Source organism: Peromyscus maniculatus, chromosome 6 (assembly GCF_049852395.1).
Source record: "Peromyscus maniculatus bairdii isolate BWxNUB_F1_BW_parent chromosome 6, HU_Pman_BW_mat_3.1, whole genome shotgun sequence".
NCBI lineage: Eukaryota > Metazoa > Chordata > Mammalia > Rodentia > Cricetidae > Peromyscus > Peromyscus maniculatus.
Genome location: NC_134857.1, coordinates 40243169 through 40267250, shown reverse-complemented (window position 1 = coordinate 40267250; position 24082 = coordinate 40243169). Strand labels below are relative to the sequence as shown.

At 37.7% G+C, this 24082-nt stretch overlaps 1 protein-coding gene across 8 annotated transcripts in view; it reads right to left on the bottom strand.

Moving 5' to 3' along the window:
- The window catches only part of Rnf13 (ring finger protein 13), a 165275-nt gene that overhangs the window by 38221 nt on the left and 102972 nt on the right, over positions 1 to 24082 (bottom strand). For all 8 annotated transcript variants that reach the window (XM_076574118.1, XM_076574117.1, XM_076574115.1 and 5 more), the window contains 3 exons: positions 17159 to 17284; positions 13421 to 13501; positions 9875 to 10000 (listed from right to left, as the gene is read on the bottom strand). In XM_076574118.1, the coding sequence (XP_076430233.1) occupies positions 9875 to 10000; positions 13421 to 13501; positions 17159 to 17284 (333 nt within the window). The remainder of the gene's footprint in view (positions 1 to 9874; positions 10001 to 13420; positions 13502 to 17158; positions 17285 to 24082) is intronic.

Genomic DNA, 24082 nt, shown 5'->3' with positions numbered 1-24082 from the left:
AACTTAAGGAATTTCTTCTGTCCACCAATCCAGCGCTACAACATACACTAGAAGGAAAAGCTGAGTAGGAGAAGAGAAGGTTAACTTTACCCAAGAGAATAGCAGGAATAAGCAATCCCAGAACAGTTGCTTAAAGGAGCAGGGGAAGCCAGGCGATAATGCCACATGCCTTTAATCTCAGCACTTGGGAGGCAGAGGCAGGTGGATCACTGAGTTCAAGGACAGTCTAATCGACAGAGTGAGTTCCAGGACAGTCAGGACTATGTGGAGAAACTTCTGTCTCAGGGGTGGGAAAGGGACAAATAAAATTTTTAAAAAAATAAAGGAGCCAGGGCTGGAGAGATGGCTCAGAGGTTAAGTGCACTGACTGCTCTTCCAGAGGTCCTGAGTTCAATTCCCAGCAACCACATGGTGGCTCACAACCATCTGTAATGAGATCTAGTGCCCTCTTCTGGCCTGCAGACATACATGCAGGCAGAACACTATATACATAATATAATAAATAAATAAATCTTTAAAAAAAAAAAGGAGCAAGGGAGAAGAGGAGGAGGCATGGGGGAAACCAAGAAAATAAGGCCCTCTAAATCAACATGAGCAAGCTCATATGAACTCAGAGACTAAGGCAGCATGCACAGGTCTGCACAGGTATGTACATCTGCCTATATATTACGGCTTCTAGTTTGGGGTTTTCATGGGATTCAGTTGGTCTCTGATTCACGTGCCTTCTTTTGGGCTCTTTTCCTTCTGTTGGTTTGTTTTGTCCAACTTCAATGTGATAGTTTTTGTTTTACCTTATTATATTTTATTGTTGTATTTTATTATTATTTCTTAGAAACCTGCTCTTTTCTAATGAGAAATGGGGAGGGAATAGATCCAGGGGAGATGGGAAGGAACTCAGAGGAGTAGAGGGGAAACCATAATCAGGATATATTGTGAGAAAATAATATATTTTCAATAAAAGGAAGAAGATTAATCTCCAAGGGGAAATTACCAGGAAAGGAGATCACTGTGCTGATGATTGTTACACCTTTCATGGAGGAATTAAAGGATGCTAAAATTGATGTATTCTTAAATCAATAAAACAAACTAAATATTAAATAGGAGGTGGGAGACAAATAATACAACAGCAAAATAACAGGAAGTAATAACCACTGTCCAATAATTACTCAGTATTAATGGTCCCAATGACCCAATAAAAGACACAGACTGAAACTGGATTACAAAGCAGGATCCATCTTTCTGCTCCTTCCAAGAAACACATCTTACCATCCAGGACAGAGAGCACCTTGGGTAAAGGGACCAGAAATGGTATTCCAAGCAAATGGAATCAAGAAGCAAGCAGGTATAGCCATTTTTATATCTGACAGAGTAAAGTGCACACCAAAACTAATCATAAGATATAAGAAAGGGTACTATATACTCATTAAATAAGAAAAATCCACCAAGAGAATATTATAATTCTGAACATTTATGCACCAAATACAAGGGTACCCAATTTCATAAAAGAAATAATACTACAGCTAAAAACACATATTGATCCTAACACAGTAACAGTGGATAATTTCAATATTTCATTCTCACCAGCAGACAAGTCATCCAAACTAAATGGAGTAATGCTGGAGTTAAATAACATCAATCAAATGGACCTAACAGACAAAACATTCTGCAATAGCGATCACATATTAGGATACAAAGCAGTGTTAATAGATAAAAGAAATCGAAATAACATGCTTCATCTTATCTGACCAGCACAGCTTAAAACTGAATATCCACAATAGAAACAGTGTAACCATGAAGAAGACTCTCTTATTAGCCTTTTTTACTCCCAAAACAGGCTGTCCTGGAACACACTGTGAAGATCACACTGGCCTTGAACTCAGAGATCTGCCTGCCTTGGATGAAATTTTTAGGTGCACACAACACCTCCTTGGGCTGCCTAGCTACTTTGTCTTAATTAAATGTCTAATTGGTAGGAAAAAAAATCAGGAAATCAGGAAGAGCATTTAAAACTTGTTAAAACGGAATGAAAATGGAAACACACCTACCCAAACGAATGGAACACAGCGAAGGCAGTTCTAAGAGGCAAGTTCTTAACATCAAGTGCCTACCTACATCAAGAAACTAGAGACAGCTCAGACTAATAACTAAACAATACACTTGAAAGCTCTGGAAAAACAGGAAGAAATAACACCAAAGAGCGTAAACAGGAAGAAATAATCCAATTCATGGCTGAAACTAATGAAATAGAAACAAACAGAAAACCAAAAATTCAATGAAACAGAGCTGGTTCTTTGAGAAAAATCAACAAGATTGATAAACCTTTAGCCAAATTAACCAAGAGTAAGAAAGGGAGGATCCAAATTAAAATTATAGATGAAAAGGGAGAAGTTGCAACAGATATCAAGGAAATTCATAGAATTATAAGGACATAGTTCAAAATCTATATTCCCCCAAACTGGAAAACCTAAAAGACACAGATGGATTTCTTGATATGCACAACCTGCCAAGGTTAAATCATGATGAAGTAAGAAATATAAACAGGCTCTTAACTATGGTAGTATGTTATTTGTACTGAAATGTGATTTTAATTGTATGTTAATAAATAAAGTTGCCCGGGGGTTAGAGCTATTAGAGCCATAGCAACTTGGTAGAAGAGCTAGGTAGATCTCTGTGTGTTCAGGGATACAGCCAGCATTGGAGACATATGCCTTTAAGACCTGGAGGGCGGTACTTACAGGCAGTGACAAGGCAGTCATGTGTTTGGGTTTACAACCAATGAGAAGGCAAAACAGAAAGTCTATATAAAGACAGACACACAGGAAGTAGCTCTAAGGGAAGCTAGGAGCACTGCAGGAGGTAAGATTTTAGCTCTGTGTTCTGACCTCTCAGCTTTCTCTTTTACATTAGTTCTGTGTTTCTTATTTTAATAAGACGGTTGGTTACATCTACACTTAACACCTAGTGAAAAATAAGTGGTAATTAAAAAAAATCTCCCAACTAAAAAGGAAGAGAATTCAGCACAGAATTCTACCAGATCTTCGAGAACTCCCATACTCCTCAAATTATTCCGCAAGATAGGAACTGAAAAAGCACTGCCAAATTCTTTTTACAAAGCTACTATCACCCTGCTGTTGCTGTTTTGCTGGGAGGGGGTGTTGTTTAAGATGAGGGGCCACTATGCTGTCCTGGTTGACCTCAACCTCCTAAGCTTCGTCAGTCTTCCTAACTGAGAAGCTGCAGTTCCAAGAAGCTGGAAACCACAGGTGCACTGTGACTATGAGACATAAGTTCCAGGAGAAAGGAATAATCCTGATTATTTGTATATATTTCAATTCCAGGAGAATATCTACCACACAGCTGCTTAAACTTTGGGTAAGATAACTATTTATCTAGCTCTTATCCTACAGGATACAAATCAGGAAAATAAGATTCCCTTTGATCTGTGGTTTTGCTCCCCCTGGAGCCATAAAAGTTTTCTCCCCTCAGTGTAGACAAAAATAGTCCTCATATATATTGAAGTTTCCAAGCTTTGTCACGTGAAGGGCAACAAACATGACTTGAACTTCTCCAGTTGGTCAGGGTCACAGGGAACAAGCAGAACTTTCTATCCAGGCTGCTCCCCTCAGTCCTTCCACCCTCACATTCTCTTCTGGAGTAGAGAAAGGAAGACTTCAACCTAAGAAGAACATTTTCCTTAAAAAAATAGAAACAGCCGGTGATGTGGATGATTGATTGATAAATAAAGCGCTGATTGGCCAGTAGCCCGGCAGGAAGTGTAGGCAGGACAAGGAGAAGAGAATTCTGGGAAGTGGAAGGTTGAGGCAGGGAGATGCTGCCAGCTGCCGCCACATGTAAGATACCAAGCCATGTTAACAGCTTAGATGCAAGATTGTAAAACATCAGTAGCGAACTTCTGCCCTCCGGGGTCCTCCCATTGTGTTGTAAGCCTGTATTTAAGACCTCCTACCCCCTTCAAGAAATGACATTGGACATTTAAAATTAAAAAAATATATATATATATATATAATATATATATATAATGAATAATTATATATTCATTATATATATATAATTATTAAAAATAATAATTATATATATATAATGAATACTGTGAATGTAATCTATGAATACCACAAATGCGATTAATATCATGAGTGTAGGTAATGAATATCATGAGTATAATTTTAAAAATAAATAAATAAAAATTACAAAAAAAGAATATAAGAAAAAAAAAGATACCAAGCCATGTGGCAACTTACAGACTAATAGATATGGGTTAATTTAAGATATAAGAACTAGATAGCAAGAAGCCTGAGCCATGGCCATACAGTTTATAAGTAATGTAGTGTCTGAGTGATTATATATAAGTGGGCTGCGGGACTGCGGGGGCTTGGCGGGACCTGGAGAGAAACTCTAGCTACAAGCTGGGCCGTGGGGGGCTCACCTTTAATCCCAGCACTCTAAAGGACAGGCAGATCTCTGTGAATTCAAGGCCAGCCTATTCTACAAAGTGAGTTCCAGGACAGCCAGGCCTTCACAGAGAAACCCTGCCTGGAAAAAACAAAAAAATAAAAATAAAAATAAATTAAAATTATAGTGCATGAAAACCCCCCAAGAAAGGCTATCAGAAGCATATTTCCTCACTTGAGGTTATGTTTTCAGACTGACCTTCTGCTAAGTGTTTTTGGAGGCTTGACGATGAGGTGAATTTATTCCTCTAGAACTTATTTTTGGTAGGACTGTTGAAGCTTCTTTATTGTATTTAAACAAAAACAAAAGCTAGCCTAAATCTCTTTACCATCACACACACACACACACACACACACACACACACACACACACACAGCCCTTTCACAACCTGACATTAGAATTCAGCAGCTTCTCAGCAGCTCAAATTAGTGACTCTAGTGAAATGGCTGCCTAAATACTCCAGTGCTTCTTAGCTAAGTCTAAAGATGACGTTCCTTAGGTTATCATGCATGTTAAAATGCATACTAAATGAAGTCTCTATTCCAGGTTACTATTTATATTACTTTTTGTGTGCTCACAGGATTCATATTCCAACCAATCTTAATACTTCTCAACCTAACACAGCAGAGGTGGTATCCTACATGCTCGTCACTGAACACTTGCTTCTGGAAGAATGTTAACACAAATGAAAGCTATCTTCTGTATTTGCGATCTGCCCACTAGGACTATCTTGGATGACAAAGATTCACACTGTCCTTGACAAATAACAAATAACTGGGATAGAACAGTTACAATCAGAACGTTGGTTCTTAGTGCCACCCAGTGATAGATCTCGGGTACACATGTCCTTTAAAGCTCACTCCCTGTTCTAGCATCCTAGGCCCTATATTTAAGGCTTAATACCCAGATTACATGAAATATAGGCTGTAATGCTAAGAAGCTAAATTTAGAGAAGAAAAAAAACAAAACCCACAGACTTTCAGGACAGCATCAAGCATGGTGCTGAATGAGAACTAACTGCTACATGTTAAGTCATCTTTCTCTTAGGTTACATACTTTCTTCTTGCCTAAACATTATCCATTATGGCACATCAGAGTAATCTGAGTATCCTGTGTTTGAGGAACATGTAAATAAGTTAGTTTTCTAACATTTGATTAAGCTAATACATTCACACAAAATTACAAATAGACATAAATGGACCACTATTAACTATTTGAAATATATTTATGTAAAATTCAGAAAAAGGTTTTATATATACATTATAAATCATTAGATTCTATGTGTAAAATAAAGCTGTATATAATCATTAATCTGGAAGGTCAGAAAAAGACAGTGATTTCTAATTAAAGGCTGATACTTATTTATCAGATTACACTTGCTTCTCCAGTAACTAAGATGATTCTACCCTTCCTTAAATTACTTTGATAAGTGTCCATAATTATTACTATTAGTAATAACCTGTATTTTCTATATTACATACTAATGTAACTAAACTGCCTTTTTTAATCAATAGCATAATTTTACAACTGATACCGAGTCACTAAATCAATGCCCTTTATCAATAACTACATTTCTTTAAAACTATAATTTTTGCTGTTTTTATTATTATTATATTTACCTAAAATGGGGAAAAACATGCAACACCGACAGCTGACACCTATTGCCTGCTGCATCTTACATTCAAGGCACTGACAGGCATTTGGGATTCAAATGTATGTAATTTATCTTCAGGTCTTGATTATAATCACTCTTCCCCTACACTGATGCCCCAGTATTTAATACAATTATGAAGAAGATAAAACCTGTGGAGTCATTAAACACATCTTTAAAGAAAAACACGCACAACCAAATGCAGTGATAAATGGTGTACCCTAATAAAATTTGCCTGAAGATCAGAGAGACAAAGGAACAAGGCACTGCCACATCTTACCTCTAGGACTCCTCAGCCTGAAAAGGCTTCAGTTCCTGTCCCCTCACGCTTTACATACCTTTCTCCACCCTGTCATATCACTTCCTGTCTCAGCCTCTCTAGTGCTGGGATTAATGGTGTGTGTGCTTCCCAAATACTGGGATTAAAGGTGTGAGATCTCAAGTGCTGGGATTAAAGGCGTGTGACTCCCAAGTATTGGGATTAAAAGTATGGGCCACCACTGCCTGGTTCTGTTTCTCTCCTAGACTGAGTCAATTTTATGTAGTCTAGCCTTACTTTGAACTCACAGAGATCCAGACTGATCTCTGCCTCCTGAGTGCTAGAATTAAAGGTGTGTGCCACCACTGCCTGGCCTCTATGTTTAATATAGTGGCTTGCTCTGTCCTCTATCTTCAGGCAAATTTTATTAGGGTACACAAGATATCACCACAACCAACTAAAATTTTATCCATTGAAACTGTGCCTATACTGTGAAATCTAATGGGAAAAAATGTTAACATCTTTCTTCCTAAAATGAAAATGGCTTAATTTAAACATTTCTACAAGTTTTCCACATATATTTTTTTAGATTTAGCTTTATTTTTAAATAAATGTATGTATCTGTGTAGATGAATTGCTAAATGGTCTTATTTTTTTTTTAAATAATTTATTTATTTTTATTTTTATGTGCATTGGTGTTTTGCCTGCATGTATGTCTGTCTGAGGGTCCCCTGGAAACGGAGTTACAGACAGTTGTGAGCTGTCATGTGGGTGCTGGGAATTGAACCCAGGTCCTCTGGAAGAGCAGTCAGTGTTCTTAACCACTGAGCCATCTCTCCAGCCCGCTAAATGGTCTTATTAATAAAAACCTGGAGCCAGATATTAGGGTAAAAAGCTGAGAGACCAGAAAGGCAGAAAGAAGCCAGCACCTTCCTACCACTTGGAGATCCCCCACCAATGAGACCTACTTCCTATATACCCACACCTATATTATGCCTTTCTGTTCTGCCATCTCATTTCCTCTCTCCTCCCAGCTATATCACTTCCTCTTCCTGCCCAGCTCTGTCACTTCCTGTCTGTCTGTACAGACCTCCAGGCCTTTATGGTTAGTGCTGGGATTAAAGGTATGTACCACCATGCCTGGCTCTGTTCCCAATGTAGCCTTGAACATTAGAGAGATCCACTTACTATAGTGGCTGGCTTTTTCCTCTGATCCTCAGATAAACTTAATTGGGGTACACAGATAAAATATCACCACATATCTGTGTTGGGGTATGTGTACAGAGTGATGTTCCTCTCAGAGGCCAGAGGCATTGGGATCTCCAGAATCTAGAGTTACAGGCAGGTATGAGCTTCCTGATGTGGATGCTGGGAATCAAACCCAGGTCCTCTACAAGAGTCATATGCACTCTGACTACCGAGACATTTCTCTTGCATTCCACATATATATTCTCTAAGGATGCATTATGCACAAAAGCATGGCTTGATTTAATAAGCCTTGATTAGTAACCCAGAGAGGGAAGATAAGGAAAAGTGAGGCTTCCAGAGGAAGTAACAAACATGCTTCTGACACATAAATAACCAGGTAAATGGATGATAATAATCATTTGAACAAAAAACCTTAGACTGAGAAACATGAAAGTACTGTCAACATACCCACAAATGAAGAGGCTTCAAAAAGGTAGTGTGGCTGCAGCACAAAATTAAAGGCAGGAGATGGGAAGCAGGGGCACCTGTTAGACACGCTCAGGTTCATGGTTAGGGTGCATTAAGGCATAGATAATAGATAGTAAGCTAGAAGCCTGCCTGCCTATCCCATTCTCACACATGAACAGGCAATGACAGTAGTCCCCTAGCTTCCGGATTACCTGTCTCCAATCGCCACCTAACAAGAAAAGTTAGAATGACAACGTAACATCCTAGCTTCTTCTTACAGAAAATTGCACTGAGTCAGAAATTAATAAACAAGCCAATATTGCTCACAATTAGTTTTAATTTCTTCATAGCAAAAATTAATATTTTGTTTTGGTTGGGACAATCTGTATTAAGTTTACTTCTGGGTCAAATATTGAACTGGTATAAGTTAAAACTACATAAATAACTCAGAAGTGATCCAGATTTGACTCATACACTAACTTGTTTCTCATGAAAGGGAACCGAGAGTCTAAATTTGGAACTAATATACAATAGCAATGTTACTTATTGTGGGCAAAATTCTCTACATTTTCAGGTTCCTTTACAATTATTATCTTACTCTTTTAATGAGTTTATTATAAAGGTGTCATTTCTTCCAGGTAATGGAAGTTGAGAGTCAAAGTTCAGAATGGCTTTACATATTGAACAGAACATGTTATGATCAAATGATGTAAAACGTATTAAAATATATCCGGTGTGTACTCTGTGAGAGTTTTGAGTGTGTATAGTTATAACATCAAGATTTTGTTTCACAAGGGCTCAACAAGGTTATTCTCCTAGTTGGTCCACAACAGCCTGAAACCATACCTTAGAACATCACTGCTAACAGAGCCATAAGTGAATTAATAGCCACTCTTTGCTGTAAGATCCCAAGTGGATCCAGGAGACCAAACAATATAGGATTCCATCACAGTACTGAGCTTTGTGGGTTGCAGGGGCGGGCCCCAGAGGCTGACTAAGCTACCATCGAGTGACTGATTGATTGACTAACTGTAGCCAAAAAAGCCGCTTTCTATGCTTCGCTTCCATTTCTTTATCATTGCTAACTGATCAGGTGCCAGGTAGCGTTCTCCGAATCAGCTGTGGTTCTAGAACCAGGTTCTAGGTACCTGGCTCACAACCCATTTCTGGTTTGCTTTGCTCAAATTAACTCTAGCTGACATACCTGGCCTAAGAAATTTTCTTTTTAATAATCATTAGAGCAAGACATACTGCCATATGCCTCTAATGCTAGCATTCAGGAGGCAGAAGCAGATGAATCCCTGTGAGTCTGAGGCCAGGCTGTTCTATACAGAGAATTCAAGGACAGTCAAGGCTACAGAGAGAGACCATGTTGTTATTACTATTTATTATTATTATAAATAATAAGTACAAAAATGAGTGAGCTCTGCTTTACTATATGAAATGTCAGTTCCCCCAACTGTAGGGAAACAAAGCCCAGTAGAGGAACAGACTAAGTGTTAGAAAAGAAATCTCCATGTCAGTGTTGATAGAGGTAAAGAGTAAGCATTTTGTTGGTACTGTAAACCTTAAGGCTAAAACTAAGCCTCCTGAAACGGACAGTATCTTCCTTTTCCCTTTTTCACTGGCCACTAAATGCCTAAAGTTCATTTTGGAACAAATGAGACTTAAATAAAATGTCTCCCTAATCTTTTCTTTGACTTTTTTTATTTTAATTTCCTTGGGTTGGCCTCATTCTTATTTTAATCTGAATAATTTCATACACTATCTCTTTCCTGAAGAGGGAAGAGTTTAAATTAGATAACAAAAAATTAACAATATCAAAAATAAAATATTACCTTTATATCAAAATTACAATCAAGTCTTCTAATCAATACGATGAAAGTGCTGGAAGAATTGTCTTTTAGTGGTGGAGGCACTATGGGTTCACATGCATTCTCTGGCTTCGAGTTAATCAAAAAACCCTGAAAAAGAATCAGTAGTAAGTTATTTCTCTTTCACTCAGTCAATTAGCTTACCTCCACAGATGACTTCCACTCGTCTCCTAGGCTTTACACTACTTTGCATGTACTTTCTGTAAGCTACAGTTGTTCACAATCCCAGAACTTTTAAAGGAGAATCTGGGTTCATGAACACTTCATTTTTTAATAGATTCAGCCTTTCAGAATATTAACATTTTTAGGATTACACATAAGACAATTACACCACAGATAGCCACTCCAACCATGTTGGTACTACTTCCCAACAATGACATTTCTAAACCAAGAACTGTTTTAGGTTAGCTTTTACTTTTTACATTAACAAACTAGAAAGAAGCACACATTACATTATAAATAAAACATTTTTGTATATCAGTACTCTGAGTATATATAGGAATATGTACAAATATGTTAATTTCTTTTTTGTTTTGTTTTTTGAGACAGGGTTTCTCTGTATAGCCATGGCTATCCTTGAACTTGCTCTATAGACCAGGTTGGCTTTGAACTCAGAAATTCACTGCCTCTACCTCCTGAGTGCTAAGATCAAAGGTGTGCAGCACCACCATCCATTTTTATATTGTTTTTGATACTTAAAAAACAGAAATCAAGCTCATGAATGAGGTAAATTTTTTAAGATCACTCTATATACACATTAGATAAAAGTAATGCATTCTTTAAAAATGAAGATATAACAATGTATTTCTCCAGCAGTAAAGAAAAGTAAAATCCTGATATTTTCAGGATGAAACAATGTTAAGTAAAATAAGCCAGACTCAGAAATAGTCCATGATTTTTCCTCATATGTGGAATCTAGAAGACATACACACACACACACACACACACACACACACACACACACACACACACACACACCACATGATTTAAAAATAAATGTAAAATAAATTTTTAAAATAAATTTTAACAAATCAGATAATGGCATCCCTCCTTTTACTGCCTATATGTAGAAGAATGAAACTAGATCCTCATCTTTCACCCTACATAGAAATCTTCTCCAAATGGACCAAGGACCTCAGTTAAAACCTTAAACTTTGAAACTGTTAAGTACAAGGTGAGATGCATCCTACAAGATATAGGCCTAGATAAGGACTTTCTAAACAAGGTTCTGGTCACTCAGAAAATAAGGCCAGCAACTGACAGATAGGACCTTATGAAATTAAAAAGCTGCTCTAGCACAAACTGAAGAAGCGGCCTACAAAATGTGATAAAAATCCCTGCCCAATAGATATTCATAGGACTAATATTTAGCATACACAAAGAACTAAAAAAAAAAAAAAAGTCTAAACATCAAGGGGAAAAAAAACAAGCTATGAATCTGTGGTGGTTTGAATGAGAAGGGTCCTGATAGGCTCATATTTAAATGCTTAGTCCCTAGTTGGTGAAACTGGAGAGAAATTAGAAGGCATGGCCTTTGTGGATGAGGTATGTCACTGGGTGTAGGTTTTGAGGTTTCAAAAGCCTGTAAATGGCCCAGAAAATCTCCTTTCTCTCTCCTTCCTCTCTCTCTCTCTCTCTGTGTGTGTGTCTCCCTATCTCTCCCTCTCCATCTCTCTGTCTCTGTCTCTTGAAGTCCTGCACATCCTTAAAGTTGTCCTCAGGCCTCCATGTGCACACCATGGAACACATGCACATGCACACAAATGCACACACACATGCACATGTATGCACACACAAAATAAATTAACAAGAAAAGGACACAAAGGCCTGTAAGTCATTGGTAATACTTAACTCTAGAAAGAGAGTATGACTGGTAGGCATAGCTAAAGAAGAAACAATGGAAAGCTTTTCCTTTTCTTATATGTTCCCTGTTCTGTTTAAATATTCATTCCAACGATGAATAATCACATGATATTGACAGTGTTTTTTAATACTTTAAATTCTTATAGAAAACTGTGGATGAGCCCACTGCAGAGCTGCCCATCGTGCTGAGTGAGAACTGTGTATGTCTGTGAATTCTTCCTTATACAACAAAAATCTGTCTCACAGTCTTGGAATGAGGAAGGGATTTCCAACCATTATGCTAGAGAAAAAAGGAAAACACACTAATTTTTAACCACATAAATAAAATTATTGGGCTGGGCATTGGTGATACTCGCCTTTAATCCTAGCACTTGGGGAGGCAGAGGCAGGTGGATCTCTTTGAGTTCAAGGCCAGCCTGGACTGTTAAACAGAGAAAACCCTGTCTCAAGAAACAAAACAAAACAAAAATTACTGAAAAATTACTTAAACTCAAGAAAAAAATATTCTGAAGCATACATAAAAAACAGTTGATACTTCCAATATGTAAAGAACTGTCAAAATCCAAATGTATTTGTTTTTAAATAGGCATAGAGCATTTATAGTCAACTAACTCTTTCAATGTGTCTGTGCATGTGTCAAACAAGCAGAAAAACTAAGATGTTTAACCTTACTAGAAATGTCTGACAAATTAGTGAATATTTTATATCTAATATTGAAGAAAGTATAGAAAAAAGGATGATCTCAGACATTAATAATAGAATTTTAAACTGCCCCTAACTTTCTATAGGGCAACCTGAAATCTGCACCAAAATTTAAAACATGTATGCCACAAAGAAAGCAGTTTTACATTTCAAGACATACCCTATAGAGATAAATTCAACAGGATGAAAACATTAATCTAGGACTGGTAATGCATGTCTTTAATCTCAACATTCAGGAGAGAGAGGCAAGGGGATCCCTGTGAGTTCAAGAGCAGCCTAGTCTATATAGCAAGCTCTAGGTCAGCCAAGGCTACATAGTGAAACTGTCTCAGAAAAAAAAAAGAAGAAGAAGAAAAGAAATCACTGAAGCAAATGTTAGTAATAGGCTAGAAAATCTAAATATACAATTCAAAAAGTTAAAATGTTCAAACTCCATAGTATTTCATGATATTGCAAAACCAAGAAATCATTAAAAATAATAATGGAGGTCTTTTCCTATCAGCAAGATTACTTGATATAGAGAAACAATTATAAGGGCAGGGATCAAGCAGCAAGTTCTATTAGTGTTAAATATAGCTTTACTGTGTACTTAAGTATTTACATAAACATGTATACATACATATAAAAATGAATGCAACAACTTAAATAACTTCATCTTTTCAAGTGACTACTTCAGGTTTTATGACAATAAGTACTAAGATATGTTTTCATATAGAGCAATGATTTCCTAAGTACAGAATCTCTGCTATATGTGATAGAAAAGCCCCACAAACGGACAGTAGTATCAGGATATAATATCATGAATGTAATAAATCAATATAATTAATGTAATTAATAAATATCATAAATATAGTTATTGAATGGAAAAAAAGAAATAAACTCAGTAAATGACCATTGAAAGCACCCTATCAAGCCCCGTGTGCCTCTGCATTAGTATCTTCTTACCTTTAAGCCTTCAGATAGTAGTCTATAGCCAAATCTTGCTGGAAGATCCTCAAATGTCCGAGATGCATTTTCAAAATTATACTAAATACAAAATTTAAACGAATCAAGTTAAAATCAATTTATATATTACATTAAGACTTTATTAAATCATATAAGTTATCATTTCTGTAATCTGATTTACTACTGCAACTTACCACAAAATAGAAAAAGGGCATCAGTTAAAATAGCAAGAATATAGCCAGGCGGTGGTGGCGCATGCCTTTAATCCCAGCACTCGGGAGGCAGAGCCAGGTGGATCTCTGTGAGTTCAAGGCCAGCCTGGGCTACCAAGTGAGTTCCAGGAAAGGCGCAAAGCTACACAGAGAAACCCTGTCTCGAAAAACCAAAAAAAAAAAAAAAAAAAAAAAAAAAAATAGCAAGAATAAATATAATTTACTAACATAAACCATTTAAATTGGATTCTAACTTCATGTATTAAACACCAACAATAATTCTATAACATTATGCATCTACTGTTTTCTGGGTACAGATAATTACCTAACAAGGGATTCTCTAGATATACATATAATTCCAGCAGAAGAGTTTCATTTTATTTTCTCTATATTTAAGGGTCTGATTTAATAGAAGAAATTTACAGGATTTCTGGTGATAGCTATGAAAGAAGACATTTCCCCCAGAAAAAGGAACATCAACTCATATTCTTATGCACTGTCAATTTTTATGTGAAAGAACACTTAAGGCAGTGGTGCTCCACCTTTTAATGCTGTGATGCTTTAATACAATCCCTCATGTTGTGGTGATCCCTCAACTATAAAATTATTTTTGTTGCTACTTTGTAACTGTTATTTTGCTACTGTTATGAACCATAATGTAAATATCTGTGGTTTCTGACGGTCTTAAGGAAAACCCTAAGAAGCGGTCATTTGCCCTCCACCATGGGTCACAACCCACAGGTTGAGAACCAGTGACTTAAGGACCAAATTCAGTAGAGCACATAATAGAGAAATGTAAAGCTATTTTAAGTATTTTGATTTGATTTATTATTGTTGGAATGGTACACACGTGCCATAATGGACATTCAGAGGTCAGAATATAACTTTGTGGAGATGGTTCTTCATGTCCACTTCGATGTGGGTTTCAGGGATTGGACTCAGGTCTCAGACTTGTACGGTAAGCACTTTATCCATCTCACTAGCACAGGTTACTTAAACAATTTCCATTTTCCATACAGATATTGGTTCTTATGCTACAATAGTAAGAGTCTTCTATTGAAATAAAAGAGAGTATACTTTTAAAAGATAATAGGAAGACTACGAACATCAGTGGTAGATCCTTACCTAGCATGCGTGAAGCCCTGAGTTCCAACATACACACACACACACACACACACACACACACACACACACACACACTTCATAGATAATAGCAGTACTGACCTAACTGTGAGATAAGTCTGCTGTATCATTTAATAATGGATCTGCTATATAGAAAAACCCGAGAAACAAGAGCAATGGAAGAAAGCGTAGACAGTAAACAAGGAACTTTTGTAACACAGATGAAATCTGTTATAGCAAGATATAGTTAAGATAGTTGTTCATAACCTCTAAGTCATAAATAGAAAACACGTTTACAAAGGGGATTACATGACACATAAAAAGCTGCCGGGGCTGAAGAGGTGGCTCAGAGGCTAAGAGCACTTGCAGAGGACCCAGGCTCCATTCCTAGCAACACCCACACAGTAGCTTAAAATCACCTCTAATTCCAGGTCAAGAAGATCTGACACCCTCTTCTGGCCTCCATGGGTAGGCACTATGTAGTGCACATACAAACATGCAGGCAAACTACAAATACACGTCAAATAAAAATAAATCCTTTTTTAAAAAGATATAAACATCAAGTAAGCCTTAGGAGTCACAAAGCATAGAGGTCACATATCCAGGTGGACAGGTATGCTACCCTCAATCAGTCACCTACTGGACAACCCTGTTCTTCTTGCATCATCTGCCAGAGGCACGAGATAAGTAGTACTGCAGTTTAGCAACATTATCCTCATAGCTATGCCAAGGCAGACATCTGTCTCTCTCCTACAGAATAAGCACCATTCAGTCAGGACACCTGCCAGCTGCCAAGCCTTTTGGCCTCACCCTCACCTCGTGTCACAGTCAACAGTGAAAGCTGATGTAGGCAGCAAACAAAAGACCAGGCTAACATGAAAGACAGCACAGGACCAAGGTGATGCAGCGCCTGGATGTCTGTACACCCAGCTTTTCCCTTTGCTTTTTACTATGAAACTACAATCATCCATTCTGTTGACTTGGGTACCCAGCCTAGACTCATAACTGGGGGCCACCAAATATACAGTGACTGCTCTACACTGACTTCTTATTGCAATAGTAATTCATACTTTCAATGTGATTTAAAAGATACAAAGTGCTTTCAACTCAACCAATACAATTCACATTTAATCTCCTAAAGTATTGTTATTTTAGTTATTAACCATGGTAATCTCAGTATTGAATGTGAGGAGGTCATTTAATCCTCCCCAGAGACACAAATGTAAAATGAAGAGATTGATTTAGATCACTATAGAAAGATCAAGGGAAAATACAAGTGTGTGAAAGTAGCACTTTAAAATGTATACTTTGAAAACTAGGAAATGGAACAATCTACAAATAAGTGTTCTTTGATCACTTTTATGGCTAAATTTTTGGAAATAAAACCTCTAGCTTAAGCAGTACTTGTAACATCCATCAGGGCGTGGAATACAGGTACTCATTAATTTACAACCCTATAATACAAACTATTACTATCATCCTCATTTCGAATGATGAACACAGAATACCGAAAACGACTTACACCATTAGAGGGACCAGGAATCTAACCAAGGCAGTCTGGCACCAGACTCCTGGCTCTTCAACTACTGGGCTACAAGGTCCATCTATACTTCCAATTTCATTGTCAACTAACCGTAGCTGAGATGTAATTTGCTCAAGGTCATCTTACCACATGAACAAGAATTTCACTCACCTTGTAACTCAATTACCAAAGCTCTTGACTGCCATTACCTATAATCTATCCATTCATGCCACTTCTTACTATGTGATTCTCTGATGCTCACCTTGCTAACCATCAAGTAACCGATTCTCTCTGACAAATACAAAAAAATGGAATCAAGGACAAATTGGGATCAGCTAAAATGATGTCATTCAACTGTAATTAACAAAATAACAAGAAGTGGCACATCCAAGTTTAATGCTGCTACATTCACAACAGCATGATGTTTGCTATGAAAGGGAGGGAGGGAGGGAGGGAAGGAGGAAAAGGAAGTATGGTAGTACACTCCTGTATAGAAAGCAGAGGCAGATGGATTTCTAGGCAAGCCTAGTCTACACAGAGGTTTTCAGGATAACCAGGGTTATGATAGCAAGAACTGTCTAAAAAAAAAAAAGGAAATAAAATATACTAGGTACTAAAGAAACCAGTAAGTTTCTACATAAAACACAAGCATGTAGGTATGGGTACAGTCTCAGGAACAAATACACCATTTATAAGGTACTTAAATGCTCATGAAATTTACACTGGATGTTAAGCAAACAAAAGAAAATAAGACATGCCCAATTTTCAAGTAACTGTATGTAGTTTGACATGTTTATAAACACATTATAAGATGACATCATTCATGGCTTTTTTAAAGTATTAAGTGAAGTTTTTAGACAAAAAAAATGATATTATACTTACTGCTAATATGTCTGCTTCTACAGGCAGCAGGTTCAGGAATGCAAAGAGCTGCACAGTCAAGATGGTGTAGACTTGTGTGGCGGACAGCATGAGCATCCCTATAGAGAGCAGCATCTCGCAAATCACCTAGGAGATAAGGAAAGAATAACTGTAAAAACTGGTGCTTTCACCTCTGGAGGCATCGCCATCCCAGACCTCGAGCTCTACTATAGAGCTATAATAATAAAAACAGCTTGGGGGCTGGAGAGATGGCTCAGAGGTTTAGAGCACTGCCTGCTCTTCCAGAGGTCCCGAGTTCAATTCCCAGCAACCACATGGTGGCTCACTACCATCTCTAATGAGATCTGGCGCCCTCCTCTGTATACATAATAAATAAATAAATTAAAAAAAAACAGCTTGGTACTGGTATAAAAACCAACATACAGACGAATGGAATTGAATTGAAGACCCTGACTTTAACCCACACACATATGAACACCTGATTTTTTACAAAGAAGCCAAAACTATACAATGGAAAAAAGAAAGTATCTTCAACAAATGGTGCTGGCATAACTGGATGTCAATATGTAAAAAAATTACATATAGACATATAGACCCATATCTGTCACCATGCACAAAACTCAAGTCCAAGTGGATCAAAGACCTCAACATAAATCCAGTTACACTGAACTTAATAGAAGGGAAAGTAGCAAGTACTCTTGAACGCATGGGCACAGGAGATCACTTCCTAAAAATAACACCAGTAGCACAGATACTGAGAACAACAATAAATGGGACCTCTTAAAACTGAGAAGCTTTTGTAGAGCAAAAGACACAGTCAATAAGACAAAAGACAGCCTACAGAATGGGAAAAGACCTTCACCAACCCCACATCTGACAAAGGGCTGATATCCAGAATATATAAAGAACTCAAGAAATTAGACATCAAAATACCCAACAGTCCAATTAAAAACTGGGCTAAAGAGCTAAACAGAGAATTCTCAAAAGAAGAATCTCAAATGGCTGAAAGTAAATGCTCAACACCATTAGTCATCAGAGAAATGCAAATCAAAATGACTCTGAGATACCACCTTATACCTGTCAGAATGGCTATGGTCAAAATCACTAATGACAGTCTATGTTGGAGAGGATGCGGAGCAAAGGGAACACTCCTCCACTGTTGGTGGGAATACAAACTTGTACAACCACTGTGGAAATCAGTATGGCGGTTTCTCAGAAAATTGGGAACTGATCTACCTCAAGATCCAGCCATACCACTCTTGGGCATATACCCAAGGAATCCTCAATCATACCACAAAGATACATGCTCAACTATGTTCATAGCAGCACTATTTGTAATAGCCAGAACCTGGAAACAACCTTGATGCCCCCTCAACTGAAGAATGGATTAAGAAAATGTGGTACATATACACAATGGAGTACTACTAAGCAGAGAAAAACAATGACAGTATGAAATTTGCAGGCAAATGGATGGAACTAGAAAATATCACCCTGAGTGAGGTAACCCAGACCCAGAAGGACAAACATGGTATGTACTCACTCATAAGTGGATACTAGATATAAAGCAAAGAACAATCAGACTGCAAACCACAGAACCAGGGAGGCTACCTAGCAGGGGGAACCCTAGGATGACTGGCTTACAATAAGTTTTGGTTTTACTCAATCACTAGGCAAGCCTCAGTGAAACATTTCACTATTAGGATAAGAATTTGTACTGTATCAAGCTGGTAATAGAAAAAATAAAAAACAAAAGTGTTTCAAAATCACAAGAAAACCACAGGACTGGAGGAGGGGATTAGTTAAATGGTAGAATACTACCAATGATTCTATATTCTGCATTTTAAGCACAAAACAAATGTTTCCCCACAGTACTTGGTTATAGCACAACTTGGTCACCAACTCAGTTATTGGAGAAAAAAGATTTCAATCAAAATATGGTATAAAAAAAAACAGACTTTGCGTTAAAATTTAAAGTTCTACATTTCTCGAAATCACATATTTTTTCAATATAATAATTCATATATATTTGTTAAATATAAATTCATGTGATTTGAGATAGGCTTCACTGTATGTCCCTGGCTGAGCTAGAATTCCCTATGCAGACCAGGTGACTAGGCTGGCTTTGAACTCACAGGGACACCTACATCTAAAGATACATGCCACTATGACCACATATGTACTTTTCTGTTCTTTTTTCTTTCTTTTTGAGACAAGGTCTCACAATAACAACAGCTGACTTACAACTTAATACGTAGTTCAGGCTGGCCTTGAATACATAGTGATCCACATACCTCTGCCTCCCAAGTGCTGGGATTAAAGGTGTGTTGTGTTGACATTAAAGAAGGGGAAAAACTGGCTCACCCTCTCTGATCTAGAAATTTAAAAATTCCAGATTTTATAGCATTTCACATTTGTGATTTCTGGATTAGGAACATTCAACTGGCATAATATTCAGAAATATTTTAAAGTATTGAAACACTTCCCATACCAAGGACTCTGGGTAAGGGGCATTCAATTTTTTGCCTTGATCTCCTAATACCCTATAATTTTGTTTTCCTTATCTATATCCAAAAATGATCCCATCTCTCCCTTGCACTCTTGGAACCAGGCCACAATGAATCATGGCTTACCTCCAGACCCCCTTGTATCTTTCCCTTCATAAACTATCTCCTTTGCTGTACAAAAAAATAAAAATAATAAAAGACAAGTGGTGTCTACTTCTAAATCATTCAGTTCTCTGAACGACTCTCCAGTCTACCTTATAGCAAATCAAAACCCAGGATAGGGCTGAATATTCAACAGTGGATAATATTTTTATTGGCAAGTCTCAATCAATTGTATAGTATACTTAAGAAAAAAATGAGAACAAGATTAACAAAGACAATAGCCTTTATAATGAAATGTTTCATTAAATAACACCAAGTTACAGAGAACCAACGTTGATCATACTGAGTGAGTGTTCTTGGTGGAGAATGACACAGATTCAAAGTATGAATCTGATTCATACACTGAAAGCAAAATACCTGTGTGTAGTTTTTGAAATACCATTTTTACAAAGCCACTGATATCAGCCATGAAAATGAGTTAAAGTTGACTGGTAGTTGACAGAGGCTATGACAAGAAGGTTTAGTGAAGACAAGAGAGACAGGTGGGAACATAGAGTGACTTATTCACCTTCACCTTATTTTGATGACCTTTATGTTATTATCAGGTGACAATAAACACTGTGGGTTTTTTGGAAGAAAACTACAAATCTGATGCAAATGTTAGTTGTGTGTGTGTGTGTGTGTGTGTGTGTGTGTGTGTGTTTACATGCAGTTTCTATGAGGAAGGTTCATTGTGCTGATTAGTTTTATCAACTTGACACAAGCTAAAGTCATCTGCAAGGAGGGAACCTCAACTGAGACAATGCCCCCCTAAGAGCATAAGATCAGGCTACGGGCAATCCTGTAAGGCATTTTATTTTTTTAAAATTAGTGATTGATGGAGGAGGGCTCAGCCCATTGTGGGTGGTATCATCCTTGGGCTGGTGGTCCTGGGTTCTATAAGAAAGCAGGCTGCACAAGCCATGTGGAGCAAGCCAGCAAGCATCAGCTTGCTGTGGCTTCTGCATCAGCTCATACCTCCAGGTTCCTGCCCTGTTTGAGTTCCTGTCCTGACTTCCTCCAATGATGAACAGTGATGTGGAAGTATAAACCAAATAAACCCTTTCTTCCCCTAATATGTTTTTGGTCATAGTGTTTCATCCCAACATTACTAACACTAAGACTTTCATGATTAACACATTCAAGAGAGCACAAAAGTTTTTTACGTTTTAGTTTAACTTTGCTTCACCAAGAAAAGAAGCCTTCTAAAGGGAAAAGCCTTAAATTCTTTGTTGGCTCCTCCTGGCACTTTACTTACTGTGTGAAGAGAAAAGCAAACTGTCAGTCATGTTACTAAGCAACATTCAGGTACATATGATTCTTCACTGGAGAAAAGCATTTAAGTGGAAATGACTCTAAGTTTGCAATAAAACCTTTTCCAAGCAAGGTACAATGAATGGCACAAACCTGTAGTCCCAGTACTTAGAAAGAAGATCACCTGAGCTAGGAATTGGAGACCAGCCTGAACAACAATATAGCAACACCCTCACCCTCAACACCCACCCTTAACCCCACAGTCCCTACCCTAGTACTGTAGGAAGAAATAAAAAAATGATATGTAAAAAAACAAAAGTGAGCCGGGCGGCGGTGGCGCACGCCTTTAATCCCAGCACTCGGGAGGCAGAGCCAGGCGGATCGCTGTGAGTTCGAGGCCAGCCTGGGCTACCAAGTGAGCTCCAGGAAAGGCGCAAAACTACACAGAGAAACCCTGTCTCGGAAAAAAAACAAAAGTGTCTACTTGCATGTGCTATATATTTTTTAAAACTGAGCACGATCTTCAAGGGAACCTGGAGGCTACTCAGTGGCTGTTATAGGAAGCTGTTCCTTCCAAATACCAAGATCTTCCACAACCTGATCTCATGGTTCTAATTCAGTATAGTCTATGCTAAGTATGAAAGATTCACCTGGATAATGGAAGACTTCTCCATAACCATATATTTTACACTGGTATCCTGTGCTTCCAGTTTGTATATTCCTACAGAGTAAATATAAGGCCACCCACACAATGTCTGTGTGGGAGCATACATTTGAAACTCCGAAAGTGAGGTAGGCGGAGAAAAGCAGAAGATCCCAGGGCTCATCCTTCAGCCTGTGTAGCCAATCGATGAGCGCCATGTACACTGTGATATCCTACCTCAAAAAAGTAAATAAATAAATAAGGCAGAGAACGATAGAGGAAGTCAAAGCTATCAACCGCCAGATTCCACACATAAACTCACAAATACACTCATACACAGAACACATGCATGCATACTAAGAAAAATCTAACAAATCAAATTCAAGAACACATTAAAACAATATATGCCATAAAGTTCAGTTCAACATATGCAAATTAGTAAATATATTCAGCACATAAGCAGACATAAGAACAAAACCACATGATCATCTTAATCACTACAGACAAGGCTTTCAAAAAGTCCAGCATTACTTCCTGACAAAAGCCCCGAAGAAATGAGGAACAGAAAGAAAGAAAACAACTCATCATAGTATGTTATGTATGACATACCCATAGCCTGTGATGTTCTAAATGGGGAAAACAGCATTTCCTCTGAAATCTAGAATGAAAAAGGTACCCACTCCCTCCGTTTACTCATTACACAACTGGAGGTCTTGACTAGAGCAATACAAGATAAAGGAAAGGGATACAGACAGGAAATGAAAAGGTAAAACTATGCCTACTTGTAGACAACATGAGCCTATACTCAAAAACCTTCAAAACTCTACCAGAAATCGCTTAAACCTAATGAACATTTTCAGCAAAGTAACAGGATACAAAAAATAATCAGGGGGTTGGGGATTTAGCTCAGTGGTAGAGTGCTTGCCTAGCAAGTGCAAGGCCCTGGGTTCGGTCCTTAGCTCTGAAAAAAAAAATAATCAGTAGTTTTTTCATATACCAATAGCAAACTTGGCAAGAATGAAATAAAATGGAAATTCCATTCACAATAGAAAGAAGGGGGTAAAAAAAGGGGGGGTTAAAAGGCTAAAATCACTAAAACAATCCTTAATTCATATTACAAAGCCATCATAATATAGCCAGTATGGTACTTGCACAAAATTGACATGCAAGCATTAGAACAGAATAGAGGACCCAAAAATTATCCCACACAGCTGCAGATGTCAAACATACACAGAGAAATGACCACCTTTTCAATGAATGGTGCTGGGAAAACTGTATTTCCACATGTAGAAAAACAAAATCAGATCTATTCTCGTGTTCTCTCTCTCTCTCTAACACTAATGTAGACCTGAAATTTTTCAACTGCTAGAGGAAAATATTTAGGTATATACCTCAAGATGTAAACATAAGGCAAGGACTTCTGAAAAGGATTCCAACAGCAAAGAAAATAATCACTAGACTCAAGAAACACCCTACAGAAGGGGGAAAATATCTCTGCCAACTATACACCAGACAAAGGGTTACTATAGAAGATAAAAAGGGGGTGGGGACTTAGCTCAGTGGTAGAGCGCATGCCTAGCAAGCGCAAGGCCCTGGCTTCAGTTCACAGCTCCGGGAAAAAATTAAAAAAAGAAGATAAAAAACTGAAAAATTAAACACAAATAAAATCAAATGATTCAACCAATACATGAACCAATGAACTAAATGGACAATTCTCCAAAGAAGAAATACAATGGCCAATAAGTACCTGTAAGTGTGTGGTCAACATTCTTAGTCACTGAAGGCATGTTAATTAAAACTTAAGGATCCTTTCTCATCAAACCCAGAATGATAACATCAAGGGAACAAATAACAAATGCTGGCGAGGAGGAGCCCCTCCCTACTGCTGACAGGAATGTTAATCTAGGCAACCAATCTGCCCAATCAGAATGGACTTTCCTCAAACCACTGAAAATAGAGCCACTGAGATGGATGGGCATGAATGCACCTGCTGGCAAGGCTGACAACCTGTGTTCACTCACCAGGACACACATGGTGGAAGGAGAGAACCAACTCCTTTGAGCTCCACGTGTGTAACAACAAGTTTACAAGCACCCATGCATGAGCACACCTGAACATCCACACAGATACAGTAACCAAAAAAATGAAAACTGAATAACCATATGACCAGTTAAACCATTCCTGGGTATACAGATGAATGATTCTAAGGAACACCTCCAAATGCTTTGTGCATTCAAGTCTACGTCTGCACTGTTCACAGCCAGGAAATGGAAACAGACTAGACTTCCATCAACAGAAGGGTAAAGAAAATACAGCACATGTACAAAATGGAACGTTATAGGGCAATAAAGAAAAATGAAATACTGACATATTCAAGAAAAG